This window comes from Pithys albifrons, chromosome Z (genome assembly GCF_047495875.1).
Source record: "Pithys albifrons albifrons isolate INPA30051 chromosome Z, PitAlb_v1, whole genome shotgun sequence".
NCBI classification, from domain to species: domain Eukaryota; kingdom Metazoa; phylum Chordata; class Aves; order Passeriformes; family Thamnophilidae; genus Pithys; species Pithys albifrons.
In genome coordinates, this window is record NC_092497.1 from 8123936 (window position 1) to 8142861 (window position 18926).

At 42.7% G+C, this 18926-nt stretch overlaps 1 protein-coding gene across 12 annotated transcripts in view; it reads left to right on the forward strand.

Annotated features, from left to right (window-relative positions):
• Positions 1-18926, forward strand: part of CELF4 (CUGBP Elav-like family member 4) — a 714867-nt gene that overhangs the window by 625748 nt on the left and 70193 nt on the right. For 11 of the 12 annotated variants that reach the window (XR_011699890.1, XM_071579960.1, XM_071579949.1 and 8 more), the window contains exons 6-7: positions 5730-5873; positions 16424-16571. Coding sequence is in view for 11 of the 12 variants with exons in the window: in XM_071579960.1 (XP_071436061.1) it covers positions 5730-5873; positions 16424-16571 (292 nt within the window). In the remaining variant the exon portion in view is untranslated. The remainder of the gene's footprint in view (positions 1-5729; positions 5874-16423; positions 16572-18926) is intronic. The other variant, XM_071579953.1, reaches the window with a different exon arrangement.

Sequence of the window (18926 nt, forward strand, 5' to 3'; positions counted from 1 at the left end):
ACCTTTCATAAAACTGTGCTGCAACTACCAAAGGTTTCCTTAATAGTAACAATAATTTATTAAAAAAAATTTTGTCGTCATTTTTTTGCTGCAAGAATTTTTTCAGAGGAAGTATATTTTTTAGTTAATACAGAACTAATCATACACAGTCTTCCAAACCATGTTACTCCTACTGGAAAGGGAAATATTATAACATTTTCTTCTGAATTCTGGATTTTAAGTTTTTTCTTCAAAGAGAACAAAAAGAAATATTTATTGATTTCATATTCCTAAATAGCAGGTAAGAATCTCCAGTCTGTTGGTATAACAATACTTTTTATTCCATAACACATTAAGGAAGGTGAACAATTCCGTGAGGACTTTTATCATTCATAGACTGAGCTGAAAAATGCAGAGTTTTTTTTTAAGTTTTTCAAATAACTTGCTTTGATTTGAGGGGCATACTAACACCTTGGTTATATATTGAGTTCTTCCTAATTAGAATTGGGTACAGTGACACCAGAACTCAATGATTCTGTTGCCTGGTGGAAAGCAATAACTTTAGCTCTGAGAGACACCTGCTAAGCAGTGCATGGGCAAGTAAAACCTAAATCAAGCTTCCACTCCAAATAAATTACAGCTTCGGAGACCTGTGAAGGGAAGTACCTGCAGCAACTCTCTGTGCTTAGACATTGCATGAAGAATCTCCTCTACTGAGGGAGCAGCATTATCAGAGGGTCCATCACTACAGTCCTGGATGAATGCCTTCTTTCCCCTCTCCATCTCTGTCACTCTCAAGTGTGTCTAAACCAGCTCTCAGAACTGTACAGTGGAAATAGCTCCCAGTGACTGCTGTCCTACTCATCTTTCAGATGAGACATGAAATTGAAGCCCTGAGTACAGAAAAACAACATATTTCACAAGATGGAAGAGATGTTAGTCCTGTTCATCTGGTCATCTTCCAGCCTGGATAATTACATTTCTACCTAGATAAAATTCCCTCTGCTCTGAGGTTTTAACTGGACAGTAGTTTCTTTTATGCTTGCCTAAAATCCCAGGTTGGGGTCAAACCCCACTGGCTAATTCAGCAGCCTTATTTCCAGCAGAGCTGCACAGGCATTTACCAAAAAAAAAAAAATTTGTTTTCAGACTTAGGGATCACAATACCAAATGTCCTGAGCTGACAGAGCCCAGAGCCAAAAATTCTTCCTTTGGCTTTCAGGCCACAACATCAAGAATTCTTCTGTGGAAATACTACCCTGATCGTCTTGCTGAGTGTCAGCGTCCTCCCAGCTCTGATTTTGCAGTAGCAAAGAGAATGCTAAAGCAAAACCTCCACCACAAGAAAACCCATTCATGTGGTGACACTTAAGAATGAAGTCACTTTCCAAAAGACAAGTATTCAGCAGCACCTATTCATTTAGGCATCTTAGTTTGTGTCTATGCCTGACATTTTGGAAGGTAGTTTTTAGGATCTGCACATTCAGATCTCTTATACTCAAGAGCTTTAGTCACTAGAACTTTAATGTAACAAACCTTTTTTTAATATTTTTGGCCCAGAGCTTTTAAGTGGTTCTATTTGAGCTAACCAAGATATAAAGTTCCACCTTTAACACCTTTGTGTTAAAGTACTTAAGTGTATGCTTACCTCTAATAGGTCACTCACTAAGCTTAAAGTGAAACATGATTTAATGACTTCGACAAATTAGGCCCAGGTTCATCAGTTTTGCAAGAAAAATATGTCTAACCATCTGTGGGGATTGGAAACCTACTGAGTGAGAAGAGATTTATAGGGCTGACACGAACAGGAAATAATTCAGGCACATATTCTACAAGGCAACACCTTCACAAAACTTTTCCTATGAATATTGTTCTAGGGAGAAAAAACTTTCCCCAATGCCATGTAGTAATATTTGGTCTTCAGAAAAACTTTTGCTTACACTTTTGTATACAGTCTATTTGGAAGACCATGTCCAATGGGAAATAGTTCCAACAGCCAGGGAAAAGACATGTTTTCCTTTGCCTTTAAATGAAATATCAATGGATGGATATTTTATTTTTAGCTGAATATGAAATTTCACAAGCAACCTGTCAAGCTCCTGTTTTCAAGAATGACTTTATTTCACACATCAAGACAGGCTGGGAAATTAGTTTTTCCCACAGAGGACTCTGATTAGGGATTACAAAGTGAGTGTGGCGCAGAGTGATTTTTCCTCCATCTTTTCCCTCACCCTGCCAGCCTAGAGACTGTCTGACTCTGCTGACTAAGGGGAGCAATTCATTACCATGTGTGGGAGGGGGACTGGAAGCAAGGTAGTCATATTAAGTAGACTTACTGGCCCAAGAGAGAATAGGGATAGCATAATAACACTTAGACCTTTCATTATTCTTTTCATCAGTAGATATCAAAGCATTTGAAAAAGGAGGTTGATTTGATGGGAAAGGAGATAAATGCCTATTCCAAGCAGCCCATTGCAGAGACACCAGCAGGAATTCTCACTTTCATGATAGTCTCTTCTCACTGTAGGTTTGCAGGGTAGTGAAATAAACATGTCTCTTCCTCAGCAAAGAGCAGAAGTACATTTCAAGTGTATTGACTCACCCAGTTTTGCTCTCTTGGGGTTTGGCAAAATATAAGGTCCAGGCCACCAACCAGAGAGAGCAAGTAGGAGATTATGTATTACTAATAACTGACTGAGCAGCCAGGACCTATTGCCTTTGTCAGCAGACAACAGATGATTTACACCACAGTTTAACTGCTTGTGGAAGCAATAAATCATCCAGATGAGGGGCTCTGGGGTTTTTACCCTATGGAAAATCGGGTCCGTTCTGGGGCATTTCTATTGTTATTCAGTGGATTAGTAGGAGTCACTGGAGTAGGAAGTAGCCCTGTTCTTCTGTAGATGAACAGTAGTGTTTGTCTCCACTGTTTAAAGTCCTGCACTGGCAGATTTGAGAGTTTACTGCCTGATTTCCTCTGGGCCACATGAAAGAGCTGCATTTGAGGAACTACATCCAGAAAGCATCAATCCCAAGGTCAATCTTCATATTCAAGAGCAACGCAGCATCTCTACTGGCTACGTGTCTCTTATTTGCTTGCATGCACATCTCATTGCAGATCTCTCTTTAAAAAAAAATTTTCTCTTCTTTCTTTGTAGAGTGTGCTTTAGCTTGCGTTTACTTGCCAATGGCCTTTCTGCTCTGTATATATGATAGCAATGTTCAAAGAGGCCTGAAGTCCTGCTGCGACAGGCAACCCAGAAAAACATCTCATAAGAGGCAATATGAGATCCCATTGGGTCAAACAGCTGCTGTGCGGTTACTGTGACTCACATCAAGAGGGAAAAACACTCCCGGGGCAAGTACTCCATGTGGAGGTTACTCATGTTTTCATGAAGCCATCTACAATAATAACTTGGTTTTCAACAGCACAAGACATCAGCAAATGCCTGAGGCAGTTCCCTGGCCCTAAGCCTTCCAGGGCAAATAGAGTTAGAAATAAAAGGGGAAGGAAGAAGACACCAACTTATTTACCCTTCTGTCTCCTTCTAACAAGAGCAAGTCACATCTTCTAAAACCCTTCACAGAGATTAATACTCATTTGCCTTACTCATTTTAAAAATCCTCCATCCTGCATTGTGCCCACAATGCTGCAGCCTCTGTTCTGTAAATCACAATAGCAGCTCTGAACAGCCCAGTCTGCTGTGGACCAGTGCCTCATTCCAACACAGCTGCAAATAGGTTTAAATCATTAGATTCAAGTTACCAAACAGTCTCTTGGATCAGGGTTAATTAAATGAGTGTTGAAATCTAATTAAGAACTGGTCCAGGTGATAATTAGCAGGAAATGTATGCATTAAAATATTCATTTGTCGATGAGCTGCAATTAAGAGTGTGATTTGGGGAAGGATCAATAACTACATCATGTGATCTGAAAAAAAATGAAAAGTCACCCAGCCTTCAACAGAAGTACAGGGGAATTTTGGCTAGATTATTTTTCTCTCCCCCTTCCACTCTCCCTTCTCTTTTATTTTTTAATAACCTCTGAAGATTACTCTCCATCCCTGAATGGAGCATTTGTCTCTCTGTCCCTTTATTTTCCTGAAGCACTTCTTTCAAACCCTTGCTCTTCATCGCATTGTGTGAGCAGTTCATAGATTTATTAGAGTAAGACTAACAGGTCAGAAAGAAAGATTCTTTACCAATGAAAATCACTTCCTCCAAGAGCAGACTGCTAATCTGAGGGAACATCACTCATTGTGTGGCCTTAGATTGTTGGGGTCTTTTTTTAGCAAGTTAATTCTTCAAGTCTTTATTCATAACTGAGGATCTGGAGAGGTTGTTGAATATGTATAGCTTAGAATTATACATATGTACATCCAAAGCTGTGGTTTACTACACTTTTCCCAATTTGTAGCAGAGCAACTCTTCTTTCACTGAGATTATTTTTAATGTTTACAGTTACACAGGAGAGTGTGTAAGCCAGTTAATAACATTCTTTCTGTGCAATCCCAGAAAATTCCACTTCTGCTATTAAAAAAAAAAAAAAAGAGGGTCCTGCAACAGCCCAGCTCCTCTGACATGAAGCTGGTCTTCCTCCACTGCCACGGCCAGAGGCTGAGCTGGTGATATTCCCACCGAATTCTCAGTGAATGCCAGTTTGTCAAAAGCGAAGTGTACCATGGGAGCACAATGATTTCAGCTGCTCTTTGTCAGTCTCCTGACAGCTCACCTGCCCATCTCCCCAGGCTTGGTGGCAACCCTGTTCTCGAGGCAACTGCCCTGCTACCAGGGCGGTAGCCAGATTCTCCCCTCACTACAACCCCTCTATCCCCAGGAAGAATACCTAACGCATGAAGTTGGGACTTCCTTGAAGCCAGACAAAAAATACCCATGTCTTACTTCCTAAGGAGATCGGTTTCTTCCCATATCTGCCTCCTCTCAGAAATGAAAGAATTGCAGCTACTCACCTTTCACCTTGTTCTGGGAAAGAAAGGGATTTCTTTCATTCCCAAAAGCACCATGTTTTTCACGGATTTCTACAGACAACTCTGATGATCATCTGTAGTTCTGCAGTGGTGTTGACTGCAGACATTATCCTAATATTGTGAATCTTTCCTGGAAAAGTCTAATTTTAAATGTGGTCCTTGTGTGGTAGCCTCTGTTTCTCCTGTTAAAGGAGAGGAAACTCAAGTCCATCAGGTAATATTTTTGCTCCCCTAATTTAACAGTGATGAAGAGGTTATTTCATGATGACACATATGCCCTGCTCAGAGGTCTGACTCCTATCTCCAAGCCTGGGCAAGGATTTCTCACTAGAAATGGGGATTACAAGACACAGCAGTGTAAAAGGATGATCCAGTTCAGGGATATGGAATGCAAAAACCTCATACATTCCACCAAACCACCAAATCAGTCAACAAATCCTACCACGTTTATTCAGCACCTGAAGTTTGAAAGAATAAGGCAAAAACTTTTCAGAAAGAACATAAATGATAACCTAGAAGCTTAAATTTTGGAGTAAACCAGGAACCAGGCTGCTAGCAATCACATTCCAGGGTCCTTTACTTCCTTCCCGATGCTTTCAGCCCCTTGCAAGGGTCAAATTAAAGAACTTGATAGGTTGCGTGGGAAAAATCATCACCAGCTGGATTCCATTCTGCCAAACCTGTGTTAGATGTACGGTCTGATTAGCCACTGTGTATTCAGCTCATTCCCTCTTGTGTGTCCTTTTGTTTTCTGTCCTGTAGGGAGCCTCTTCAAGCCTGGTGGTGAAGTTTGCGGACACGGACAAGGAACGTACAATGAGGCGCATGCAGCAAATGGCAGGACAAATGGGAATGTTCAACCCCATGGCCATCCAGTTTGGAGCTTATGGCGCCTATGCACAGGCAGTAAGTATAGACCCTGTCTCTGTGCATGGTCATGGGAATGGGAATATCACCTAGAACTTGACAAAAGCACATGTGGGCAGACAAAAAACTGAGCAGAAGAGGAAACAGTGACTTATCCATTAAATTGGTTACATGATAGGAGCAAAAAATAGATGTGCCATCCAGGATAGACAAGGGAATCTCCCAAGCAAATCTCAGAAGTGCAGTAGCCCGTTCTAGCAGTAACCACACTGTGATCATGTGTGAACCCTTGCAAAACACTTTCTACGGGGTCAAAGCCATTGTTGTCAAATAAAAACATAATTAGCCTTTGAGCAGTTGGGCAAAATAAACTGAATTCAGCTTACCCTAGTTCTCTGCCTCATGTCACTGTGCCCCTACTGCATCATGCGTCATTGTGAGTAGCTTTGGAATGACCACAGGATAAAATGGCAGCTGTTGTTTCTGCTGTTGACAGAAATGCTTTTATGTTCATGAAAGCATGCTAGATAATAATAAAATGGACAACCAAACATATGTATGCATACCGTTCTGGTTCCCAAAAACATTGTGATTCAAGTACACAGGAAAAGTCCTGTAGCACTAACTTCAGGTACCCTTCAGGTACCCTATGTACATATCAAACCTAGACCCTGGGCCACTGAGAAGATGCGACTGTACAGGGAGCTGAGTTTCTCATGATGCCCTGAAGTGGATGCCTCCAGTGTTACTACTTTTCCTTAGGCTACAATCAACAAGAACCTGCAAGACAAGATTAGGTTCAGGTCACTTGGACCCTCTGCCAAGTATTTCAGAGGATAGTGGAAGTAATGGCTGCAGCAGGCAGAGAGAATAGTCACAATACTGCCCAATTATTTTGGTTGCCTTCTCTAGAGCAGATTTGCAGGCAGTGTATCCAAGTGCTTCATCTATTTGGTGGCAAAATGTGTCCCTCTTGTACTCTGCAAGATTTGTGTACAGGAGCGAAATACCATTTTCCAGAATAACTTTTTCCTGAAGAGAAACCAAATTACTTGCCTTAGATTTACAGGACCACGAATCACACTGGTGCACTCACACACTCTTCAGTGCACTGACCACAGGGTTTTGCTTTCTTCCCTTACTGTTTTTTCTCATATGTTCGCACCATGTATTTCCTATCACATCCCCATGATAATTTTTTATCTTGAAGATCTGGAAATTTCTGCTCTTCTCTGAGAGTCCTGAGCCTCACTGAACACTTGGTATAGCTCAGCCTACCCCTTGTATGAGCCATGGAGAGTTATGAGGATGTGCTGTATTGCTCCACAGAACTTTCCCCTCTCCTCTCAGCTGCACCTCTTGGTGCTATTCTGAACTTTTTAATTGACTCTTCTCTAGCAAAATTCTATTTTTACTTCCATTTTTCTGTCTTTCTTTTTATTCCCAGTCAAAGTCAATCTCTCTCTCCTCCTTTATCTTCTGCTCCCTTTCTCACATGATAGAAGAACTGTTCCTTTCCCAGGCTCCCTGTGTTTAACTGTCCTGCTGGCCAGGGATGGCTAGCGGGATTGGAAAAGAGACAGCAAATCCCAGCTAAACCCAGGTCAGTGGCCAGAAGCCTGGCAGAGGGATGCAGCGTGTTTGCCCCCACATACCAGAGGCACTAACAGGAGGCAACCCGAGGGCAACCTGAGACAATCATTTGCAGAGGTTGTCAGGCAGGAGATGTGGCTTCAGTGTTACTCATCAGGCAGATGGAGAGATGGTAAAGACACCACTGTCCTGATGCTCTGGTCCAAAAACTCTTCTCACGTTATTTTTAATCTATAGTAAATCTTCTAATTTCCAGACTAGGTTTATACCAATATGAGAGGATACAATCTGCACCTTTATATGACAGAAGTTTCCTTAATTTCTCACTGGATAATACAGGATAATAAGGGGAGGTAACGATTTATGATTGAAGGAAGAGTGAAAACAGTTCCTGGTCTACTCACACCCACTTGAAAATAATGATTATTTTTTCGTATTGAGCTCTGTGAAAGCAGGATTGGACCCATACTTTTTTTTCCCCCTGAAAAACATGCTAATAAGGGGGAAAGAATAAGTTTTAGATGTTGACCCATTGGATATGACAAGCTGGTGACACCAATTACCCTGGGGACTTCAGAGCTGTCTAAATGATGGGATCACATTTCTGTTTGGTGCCTGTACACCCCGAGTGTGTTCAGATGCTGTCTCTCAATCAGCCTCCCTATCTGCTTCATCTCACAGTCTCACATAAAAGGGAAGGAAGGGAGGGACAAGGCTTTGTGACGTTCCCTCAGTCCTGATTAATCCACCTCAGACTGCTAGTCTTATATATCAAGATGATTGGCACCTTACAAATGCCAGCAGGAGATGGAAGGATCGATAGGGAAGAGAGAAAGTGAAAGAGTAGTTTAATTCAGCCCAAACTGAAGTCAAAGAGCTAATGCAAGTCAAGAGGAGGAAAGGTGAAACATCAGGACTGTCATGACGGTTGATGTCACCGCCACCAGCAACTCTTGTGACACTGGGTGAATTGTTTGACCCCCTGGTCTATTTTCCCCATGTCCAAATAAAGCTGGTGATCAGATTTATTTATTTTCTCTTCTCCCCCAGGGACCTAGCTCTCTCTTGTGCTGTCTCTTCATGAGTTTTCACACAGTGGTAGAGCAGTAACACAAGTATAAGAATTGCCTCAGTGCTAAGTAGTAAGGCCAGAACAAGCAGGAGATTCTAGGCTGTCTGATTCATACTTGTAGCATCTATTTTCAGATATTTCCCTACAGTCCAAACCTGACTCATGTCTCCATATAAGTGTTCCTAAGCAATCTCCCAACAGTGGTTTATCAATAGTTTCTAATGGTCTGTCCCCATAGAGGAGGTTGGTCAAGTCCTATAGGCAGCAGTTTCTTTCTGAATTTCCCCCGAGAAGCATCTTGCATGTCACCATGACTGGATTAGTTACTGCTGAAAGGTCTCGATGCCTCAAGGTGGCCAGTGCATCAGAAACCCACATGATGTGGCTGCTTGGTAGAGTAGTGACAGCTGTGACTTTGCAAACACAGCAGCACCACTGAGGAGAGGCAGCAAGGGTCTCAGCCCATAGATGTTTGACTGACTACCTTCAGTACTGCCACCAGGATAGATTTGGGCCCCAGCTCCTCTCTAAGTTACCTCCCTTATAGCTCAGCAACTGGCCATGTCACAGTTCACTCCCTGCTGCTGCACACAGTCAACCCACTCAGCCTCAACTTAAACAACTTTAACCTTGATAGCAGCGACAGCATCACATTAGCCAAGCTACCAGTCCTTAGGTTCGACAGTCATATGGCCTCAGACCCAGAGGTAAAAAAAAAAAAAAAAAAAAGAGGAAGCAAAGGCACTTCTCCAATATGTGTGGTTTTCTATCTTCTCCTCATGTGCTACCTGCAAGCAGACCAGAAAAAGACTAGCACTAAATGTGTGTGCTGTTTCAGTGACAGAGAAAGTCACATCAGACTCACCTCATGTCTTTTGTATGCAGCTCAAGGCAAGTTTCATGGCTTCCTCCAGCTTTAAGAGCCCCTACCCTTATTTCTTTCAGACTGGGTTTGGTTGGCTGGTTGGTTGGTTTTGTTTTTTGGGGGTTTTGTTTTGTTTTTTTTTGTGGGTGAGGTGAGGGGGTTGGGTTTGGGCTTTTTTATTTGGTTTGGTTTTTTATTGTTTTAGGTTTTTTGTTTTCAGCAATATGTCCCCATACTTATTTAACTTCCCCTTTTATGGGGCAATTATTTATTTTATTTCACACATGTACAGAGCACCAACCCCTTTTTTTTGTCAGTTTACTGTGAATATGCACCAGCTGGGTATTGATAGCTGTGTCTGCATCCTAAGTTAAGGCCAGATTGAGGTACAGAGGTATTTGAACTCAGCCTGGAGAGAAGGAGAGTGATGCTAGCTGGCACTGCCTTTGACTTGTTGCCAGTCAAGAATAAACCTGCAAGCACACACTCCACCTCAGAGGAGCACAGCACACCTTCCTAGATCTTGGTAGGAGGTGGGGTGGCCAAGCCCAAAATCACAAGCAGTGAAAATCAAAACAGTTGGTGAATAGTGGTAGTATAATCCTGGTCCAGACAACGGTGGCAAAGTTCCTGTAAGTCTTCTTTCTGTGCTGAAGGTGGCAAGGAGTAGTTGGTAGCTGTCTCATGTCAGTAATGCCCCACCATGCAGAAAGGAAATGTGCACAGATCAAAAAAAGGGTTAGGGAGAGGGGAAAACACAGAAGAGCAAAGCAAGAACAAAGGAAGGAGCCTTGGAAAGTGACAGATACAGTATAAATTATTTAATTTTTAAATTATTTAAGGTAAGATCAAAGTCATAAATCAAGTTTGCATAAAAAATGGGGTGGGAGTGTTAGCCATGATCTCCTGGCCAAACTCCAGCCTTGGGATGGATTGCACCCTGCAGCAGAGGATAGGCATGGAGTTAGTGAGTAAAAACAGACTGGGACAGGGACAACATAGGCAATGCTAATATTTGGTCTCTGGCCTGGAGCAAGTCCTGTTCCATCAGTAAATTCCTGCTCCCCTCACTCTGAAAAAGTACAAATGGCTGCTGCTTTTGAACTTGAAACAAAAACTGCAACAAATCTGGGAATGTCCAGCACAGCAGAACTCTCCATCATCATCATAACTGGTCTCCTTGGGAAGTTAGGGCAGCAGTGACTACCACACTGACCACAAAAGCCTAGGTGTCCCCTTCTGCCTCCCTGTCCAGCCACTTTGGAGATGAAAGGATATTTCTGCTAAATGATCTGAGGTAGTGCTGACAAGAAGAATTGCTTCTTCTAAAATTTATTCACTTTGTACTGTGAAATTATTTTGGAAAGATACTTTAAAATAAAAATCATCCAGGTCTATGAAATTGAGGGAAATTACTGACTATAGGCTATCTTCCGGATATAATAGTTATTACATTTAAATTGCCAAAGTGGGACAGTATATTTGGTAAATATTACCTGGTATGCAAGTCACTTGCTCTAATCTGTTCCAAAAGAGGAAGGTATTTTGAGACCATAATACTCTGTAGCAGGGCTAATACCATATTTCTGACCATCAGCTCCCTGGTGGTTCAGAAATAACAAACACTCACATTTGGGCTCTCCATAAAATATTTTTAGGTTTGGGATTTTTTGACAGTTCTCAGGAAATTAGAAACCCAAACTATTGTGCATCAGACTTTGGAAAGACACTAAGACACATGAATACATGTGTTTCACATTTGTTCAGTTGTTTTTTTTTAATCTTTATTAAATTTAAATTTCATTTTCAAAACAGAAATTTCTGTTTTCATTAAGATATTAAAAAAATATGAAAGAATATTCTGATTTTTTTAACCAATTTTCTTCTGTCTACATGCTTGGGAGGTATTTTTAGTTTTATATAAACCAGACTTGAACTTGTCAATTCTGTGATTTTACCAAATACGAATCCTCTTACTGCTTGATTGATCACTTCACTGACCTCTTTCTATCACATGAATGCCATGAGGATTCATTAGCTAAGTGTTTGTATAGATTGTTAGAGGTGGAAAGTGTGGGATGCTGTTAATACTTTTATTATTATTTCTGAATGAAGAATATGAAAAGTCAAGCAAAACATCCCATGGTTCAGAGACAAGGACAGAAAACAGCAAAGAAATGGAGAAGGTCATCACATAATTCAGAGTAAGATTTCTTCAAGGGCAATGATCACGCTGTTTCAAAAAGAGTTCATCAGAAATAATCCCTCTTTCTCATTTTGCCCTTCTTCAGTTTCACATGCCTTTCTTTTGGCAGCTGGGGAAGGTAGGCTCTGCATCTTTGTCCTATTTCTAGCAGGAATTTTTGACCTTGAGAAAGTTCCTTCACGTCTCCACATGATTCTTCCTCCTGTGAGAAAAGGACTGTATTTCTGGTCCTTGAGTACAGTTCCAACTTGAGGTAGCAAAAAGAGGTGTGAGACAAATCCTTCCACCTCTCTCTGTTGACCAGTCATCTGGTCCCATGTTGACCTCTTCCCATGCTTTAGATGGTTTTATCAGTCCCTCTTCACTTGCTCCATGAGTTCTCAAGCACTGGGATGGTGACTGCAAGTTCTTATCTCTTGAAGTGCTGTCCAAGGGCAGGAGCCAGTCCAGCAACATCTTCTGGTCTCCTCAGAAGATAAATAAATATTTGAGCAATAGAAAAGATAGCAGGAAAGAAGAAATTAATCTTTAAAATGGATGGAAAAAAGCTCTAAATGCTGAGGCAAAGGTCATGCCAATGAAGTAAGAGAAGCAAAAGGAAATACGTCCTTTCAGCTAAGGGAGGAAAAAGCTCCTCTACATCCCCTTGGATCAGTCTGAGATAATAAGGCTGCTGCCTTCCTGATTAGTGCTCTGTAGCCCCAGCCTAGGCAAGGGAAATCTGCATTTCAAATGGCATATTTTAAAGTACACAATACCCAGGGGCTCTGCTGCTATTGATTTGCCTCTGGTGGGGTCACTGCCTCACTTTCTACAGCTTTATTAACTGGGACCATACACTGGGTCTCTTTGAAAGTGAAAGGAGAGTGGATGGGACATTTGTCTTCCAGAGGAGCTGGGGAAGGAGTGGTGTGACTTTCATTGGGAATGCCCTGGAGGTTTTATAAGGAATACTGGTGACCCTTACAGGACTTGCTCTCCTTTTGTAAATTTCCCTGGAGCCATCCTGGTGGGGGAGGAGGTACCTCTTACGCTGTCAACCTCTTCCAAGGTGACTGAGTTCCCGTCCTCCCACCCCTATGGTGCTGCTGCACTCAGCCATGATCTGACCATCAGCCACTGCGCTGGGGAGGAGCTCCCTCTTCTTTGCCCTTAACCTTTACCCCTGAGCACCTCCAAACAGAGAAGGAAGGGCATGGATGCGATCTGTGACCTTAGAAGGGTAGTAGAAGTGTTGTCAAGTGTTGAAATGTCCAGACAAGTTTGCGTAGTGTTTGAGGTTCCCTCTCTAGGAAGGGAAGCACAGCCAGTCAACTGGGGTACACAGCTGTGCTCAGAGCTCCAGGTAGCCCTAGGTTACCCCAGGTTACCCTGGGTCTGAAGACTCTGGGTCATGATGTGAAGAACTCCAGCTCATTTCAATTTGCAAGGTCTCTAGGACATTTTGGACTGGACATCCACAGAGCACTGAGCATAACAGGAACTGGGTAACTGCTCCCTGCAGGATATCTGTTCTAGCAGAAGAACCTGATCTAGTTCCCCAAGTCACAGGTTATGACCTTATTTTTGCTGCATTGGCTTTTTAGCCCTAAGCTAAATTTAACTTTTTTGCTTCTCAAAGTCCTCATTCAGTCTCTGTGGAAGTATGGCTGGTTTTAAGGGACAGTTTTACTGAAATCCACCAGGCTTTAGACTGCAGACCCTGCACCTTCAGCACAGATCAGTATATTAGGGAACATCTAGTTCTTCTCATGAGTGAGAAAATACATTCTTCGTTCCAAAGGTTTATGACAGAAGGGGATGAATGACATTACACTGCGAAAAGGAACATGCATGTAGGCAGGGCATATTCTGCAAATATGCACCTTCCAGTGCAAATTTATAATCCCTCTGAATGCACAAAAAGTGACACACTGAGGTTACCTGATTTGCAAACAGGAGGGGCACCTGCCATTGTTAACTCTGAACAGCTTACAGACATCCACAAGAAGAAGAAGTTGCATAAGCCATAATTGTCACCAGTGACTGTCTAGCTCAGCTGAGAGCAAAATGGAGATTTGGGGTAGTAGAATAATTTGTACTACTATTGCCAATACAGCAACTTTTTAGATAGAGCCCTGTTTCTCAGCAGTACAGGTGAAACATGAAAAATAGGATTAACACCTTTTTTTTAAATTGATGTGAACCAAGTTCCAAAAATATCTGCTGAGCACCAGATAAGGGGTGGGAATAATTTTATCTGCCTGTGTTGGGAGGTGCAGCTGAGCCAATCACCTGAGGTCCCACATGTAGTCAATAGGGAGAAACAAAGCTGCAATCCATCTGCCCAGAGGCATCTGGGTACAGAAGGGAAAGATGGATCTTGGCCTAAATTCCTCTGCCTGTTATGTCAACCATCAGAGGTCACCAGCTCACAGGAAGCCCCATTTGTATTTAGTTTAAGGAACCTGATAGTGGGAAATGCCTAAAACATAGTCCATTGCCTGCTCTAAATGGTCTCTGGTTCAAATACCAGACTGATCTCTGCCACAGAGACTGACTTGGGCACACACACAACCAGCCATATGTCACTCTCTGTTTTCGGATGGGTTTGTTCACGCAGCTCTGATCAGCTTTGGAGAAGCATAGAGAAAATTCATCAAGGGCCAGACTGGGACTGTCCCCAGCCTTTGCAACTGCATTCATCTCAGAGAGATGTTTCTTTGGTCTACAGAGCCACAGAGATCCTATAAGCACAGGTCTTGGCTATCATTTCTGCAACCAGCCAGTTATACCCTCATCTGTTGCTGAGTCAAAACACCCAGCACAGAAAATGAGGTATGAGTTAAAACACCTAGGGCTGGAGTCAATCCAGTGTTAAAGATTAATAGATTCCCCCTTCCTCGTTCACTTCATTGGCATACTTTCTAAAATCACCTTTTCATTACATTCTGTGAAGAATAAACCCAAATGATCCCTAGAAACAAATGTACTCCTTAAAGGGGAATCAGCATTGTGCTATAACAGAAAAGATTGTCTAATCACTCCATCAGTAATTACAAAGAACGGGATATCACTAATTAAAATGTGAAAGTGTCTTATGCAGGGTATAATAAAAAAGGCTAATTAGCAATCAAAGGAAAAGCCACAACTTTGCCACCAATCTGCATTAGGCTTCATAAAACAGAAATACTCAACTCCAGTACAACACTTTTCATCTGTAGATCTGAAGGCACTCCTACATGGGGTTACAGGTGTCCTGTGTCCCATCTTATTACTGGAGAAATCAAGACAAGTTTGCACATGTCCATGGTTATTCAGCAGTCAGTGTCACAGCACCCTTTACTTTGGGCTCCTTACCAATGGTGACAAGTTTCAGCATTTGAATTAGTGCAGTTCATTTCCAAGGGTTCATTCAAGGCATTCAGGAGTTTGTTTTAGTGTGTATGTGTGTGAACAGCTAATTTAGCTGATATTTCAATATTAAAGCTAACAATAGGGAACAGTCTGTTCCTTGCTATGACTTTTGAGATCTATTTAATGCTGAGAAGCATGTCCCGTGTGCTTAAAGAACAGCATCAGAAGGTGATTTCCTGATGGGAGAGAGAGTAAAATCACAGAGTGCAGCAAAACAGACTTACTTCAATCCTGGAGACAGCACAGACATTAGTCACTTCTAAAATCACTACAGAAAAACATTTTTCTTCTCCACCATTATCATCAAGGCGCAGATTACCAGAGACTGGACCTTATGTTTTACTCTCTGTGCATCTTCTTTCCCCCACACCTTCTCTAAGCATCCACCACTTGGTCACGACTGCAGGTTGGATACTCAGCCATACCCTGTCTGGCTCTTTGTACAGCTCCAGGGAAGGAGACAAGAGGCAGCTTCAACCAAACAGTTGAACCAGGATCATTTTATGAGCCCACTGCAGCTATACTGTACACATGAACAGTATAGCTGTGTGCTAGGTTTGGAGTGTAACATAATGATAACAAACTCTGGTTTTAATGAAAGAAGCACTTCCAGCTTTCACAATGATTCATGAGCCTTCTACTCCAAAATTTTTACTCTCAAAAGCCTGAAAATATAGCCTGGGTTCCTTACTTCTGCCTTTTGTAGGTACCCTGAAAGAAGTTGTATTTTGACAACTTTCTCAAAAAAGTATAACGGAGGAATTCAGCCGAGATCAAAACCAGAGGAAAATGTTTTTCCTATTAGACAATACTCATCTTGCTAAAGTAGGGGAGTTCCCTTCTTTTGTACAGCTCTTCTGGAAATCTCTGCTTGTTTGTTTTGGAAACAGATGCTATAACCTGGTCAGGTTTGGTCATAGTTTTGCTCTGTATCCACCAGAGGCCTCCTAGGAGCATAAGAAAGTGATTTTGTCACTGGCAGATGGGATCAAGTCAGATTATCCCTAGAGAGCTTGCTGCTTTGGAGAAGGAATCCCCTTTCCCTACACACACTGGTCTCCCATCACTAACACACAGGGCTTTCCCAGAACTTTGATACAAGCAGTGTAAACCACGAAACCTCTTTGCTCAGGTGTATAGTTTTTCTCTGACTAAAGACTTTTTTCTGCCTTTCTTGTCAGAGTCAGAGGGTTGTGTCCAGCTCACAGGAGTCCTCCACACTGGGGAAACACATGATGGGGGTGGGCACCATCAAGACCCCAAGATGCCCTTTGTCTCCAGCCGTTGTAGTGAGAAGAAGGCCAAGTCTGGGGTGTACCACAGGCATGATGACACCTTGAAACATGACTAGCAGTGTGATGTATCACACCCTCCCCAGGTTCACTCCCAGGTGCCAATGCCACAGGCTGCCCAGCCAGTGACCGCGTGATATTTTTTCCCTGCTCTCTTTGTTCCAGCTGATGCAGCAGCAAGCCGCGATCATGGCCTCGGTGGCGCAGGGTGGATACCTGAACCCCATGGCAGCCTTTGCCGCTGCCCAGATGCAGCAGATGGCGGCTCTGAACATGAACGGCCTGGCAGCCGCCCCCATGACACCAACCTCAGGTAAGGAGACAGTTGAGTGGAGCAGGAAAAAGGTGGGAAAATCTGGCCACATCCCAGAGACCTGGCAGGATGTGTTAGCTCTCTGTAATAGCCACCTGTAGTCAGGTGAGGATTGGCCTCTTCTTCCAGATAACAAGTGGCAAGACCAGAGGAAAGGGCCTCAAGCTGCACCAGGGGAGGTTTGGACTGGATATTTGAAAAGGTTTCTTCACCAAAAAGGTTGTCAAGCATTGTTTCAGGCTGCTCATGGTAATGGTGGAGTGCCCATCCCTGAAGGTATTTAAGACATGTAGATGTGGCACGTAGGAACATGATTTAGTGATGGGCTTAGCAGTGCTGGGTTAGTGGTTGGACTCAATGATCTTAGAGGTCTTTTCCAACCATAACCATTCGTGATTCTGTGACACTTCCTTCTCCGTCTTATCCCATATACAACTTTTCTTTATCTATGAGCACTCTCCAAACGTTATAAAACATCCTGTAGTGACCTACATTGACTTATTGGTGCATATATGTGTCCAGCTGGTCAGTGCTAGTGTTGTCACAGCCAAGCTGGTCCAAAGACAAACCAAATAGGGTTTGTGGTGAGATGCAATATCATTAACAAGATGAGTTTTTTCTTTGTGACACATAAACCTTTCCCCTGTTGTGAAATAGGGTAGAAAGTACTCCAGAAAGATATCTGGTGCTACCTGGAGTGAAGGTATCCGGTGGGAGGGTGTCTGGCTGCTGGAACAGAGACAGGTGGTCAGTGAAGGGCTTCCAGTATCTGTCTAGGCTGTGAGAAGCCCATTCTAGGAGCTGCAATATGTGGTTCAGTAGGCAGAGAAATAAGTTGGGATAGAAAGAGACTGTCTTTCCTGGAGCTTGAAGCACATGGATATCATTTGAGTAGGAAAAGGTCAAGGAACCATTCGGGCTGGTAGTCATGGAGTGATATGTGACCTAACAGCAGTGAAGCAGGGAGGCAGGAAAAGTGGGGCCAAACTTTGAAAGACATGAGAACTTGTAAACCCTTGCCACATACTAGACTCTGGTAGGGGAGCAGAGAACTCAAAAGTACCTCTTCAGAGGACTATTTCTAAGGGATGGGTTGGGTTTAAAGAGTCCTTGGGGTGATGTTGCTTGTTTCTACGAGAGGCACTGGGGATGGGACTCTACTCAGAAAGATGTGGCATACTAGTGCCCTTGTGTGAACTGGGAAGCACATAGCTCTGGCCTGGAGAGGATCAGCTTGACAAAGGTTTAGGACGAGACATGGAAGGAGAGAGCTGTGTTTGAGCCTGCTATGGTGCAGGCAGTGCTGGGCAGAGCAGGATCTGGGACTCCAGAGCAGAGCAGTAAGAGAGGAAAGAGACAGCTTCATTGCTGAATATAAAGAGATCTGCACCAGCCCTGGAGTGGGGAAGTGTCATCTGACAAAGTAGTAAGGAAAGATACCTGATCGTTGAGAAACACTGGATGGCAGGGAATTAAGGCACCAAAGCGATGCCGGTTTGGGGGCAGTTCCAAATGAGCTGAGCTGTGCTAACCTGCCTGCCAAAGGAAATCTTCTTGATCACACACAGAGTCTCTTTGCAGTCTGTAGCTGGGAACAGCATCAGCAACTACTGGATCATATACTTTTCCTTTGCTTGTATTAGAGTATAAGCTGGGGAGGGGGGAAGGGAGAGAAAGAAAGACAGATCTCATTCCACATGAACTTATAGAGACCCAAGGAAAAACACTTGACTCAAAAATCTTATACTGCACATTTCAAAACATATGTTTACACAATGTTAAATGTATAAACAAGAAGTCAATGGAGCTACTGCAAATCCAAATAGAAAAGTGGCTTAATTATATGTGCACCCTTTAAACCCACTGCTGGAAAGATTATCATATTTGCATTAGCTAGATTTGTTTTGTGTTGGTGGGAGCAGAGAGAACATCAAACAAAGACTGCCTGGAATTCAAATGTTGTCAGGGCCTGGAAAGCTGAATCCAGGCAACAGTTTGTGATGGACACACAACAAAAGAGCACAAGCTCTTTTGAATATGCATAAGTCCTGAAAATGAGTAAGTTTTGTGACATAGATGTAAAAACACCTGTACAACAGCTAAATTATATGCCTACCATGATATCCAGCACACAAAAAGTATGATGGCTGTTCTTTGGTACAAGCTGCTCCTCTTCTGTGTGCAACATCTTTCAGAGACATAGAATTATGGAATCATTTTGGTTGTAAAAGACCAGTTAAGATCATCAAGTCCAACTGTTAACCCAGCACTGCCATGTTCACCACTAATCCATGTCCTTAAACATCATATCTGCCATCTTTTAAATACCTCCAGGGATGGTGACTTTAGCACTTC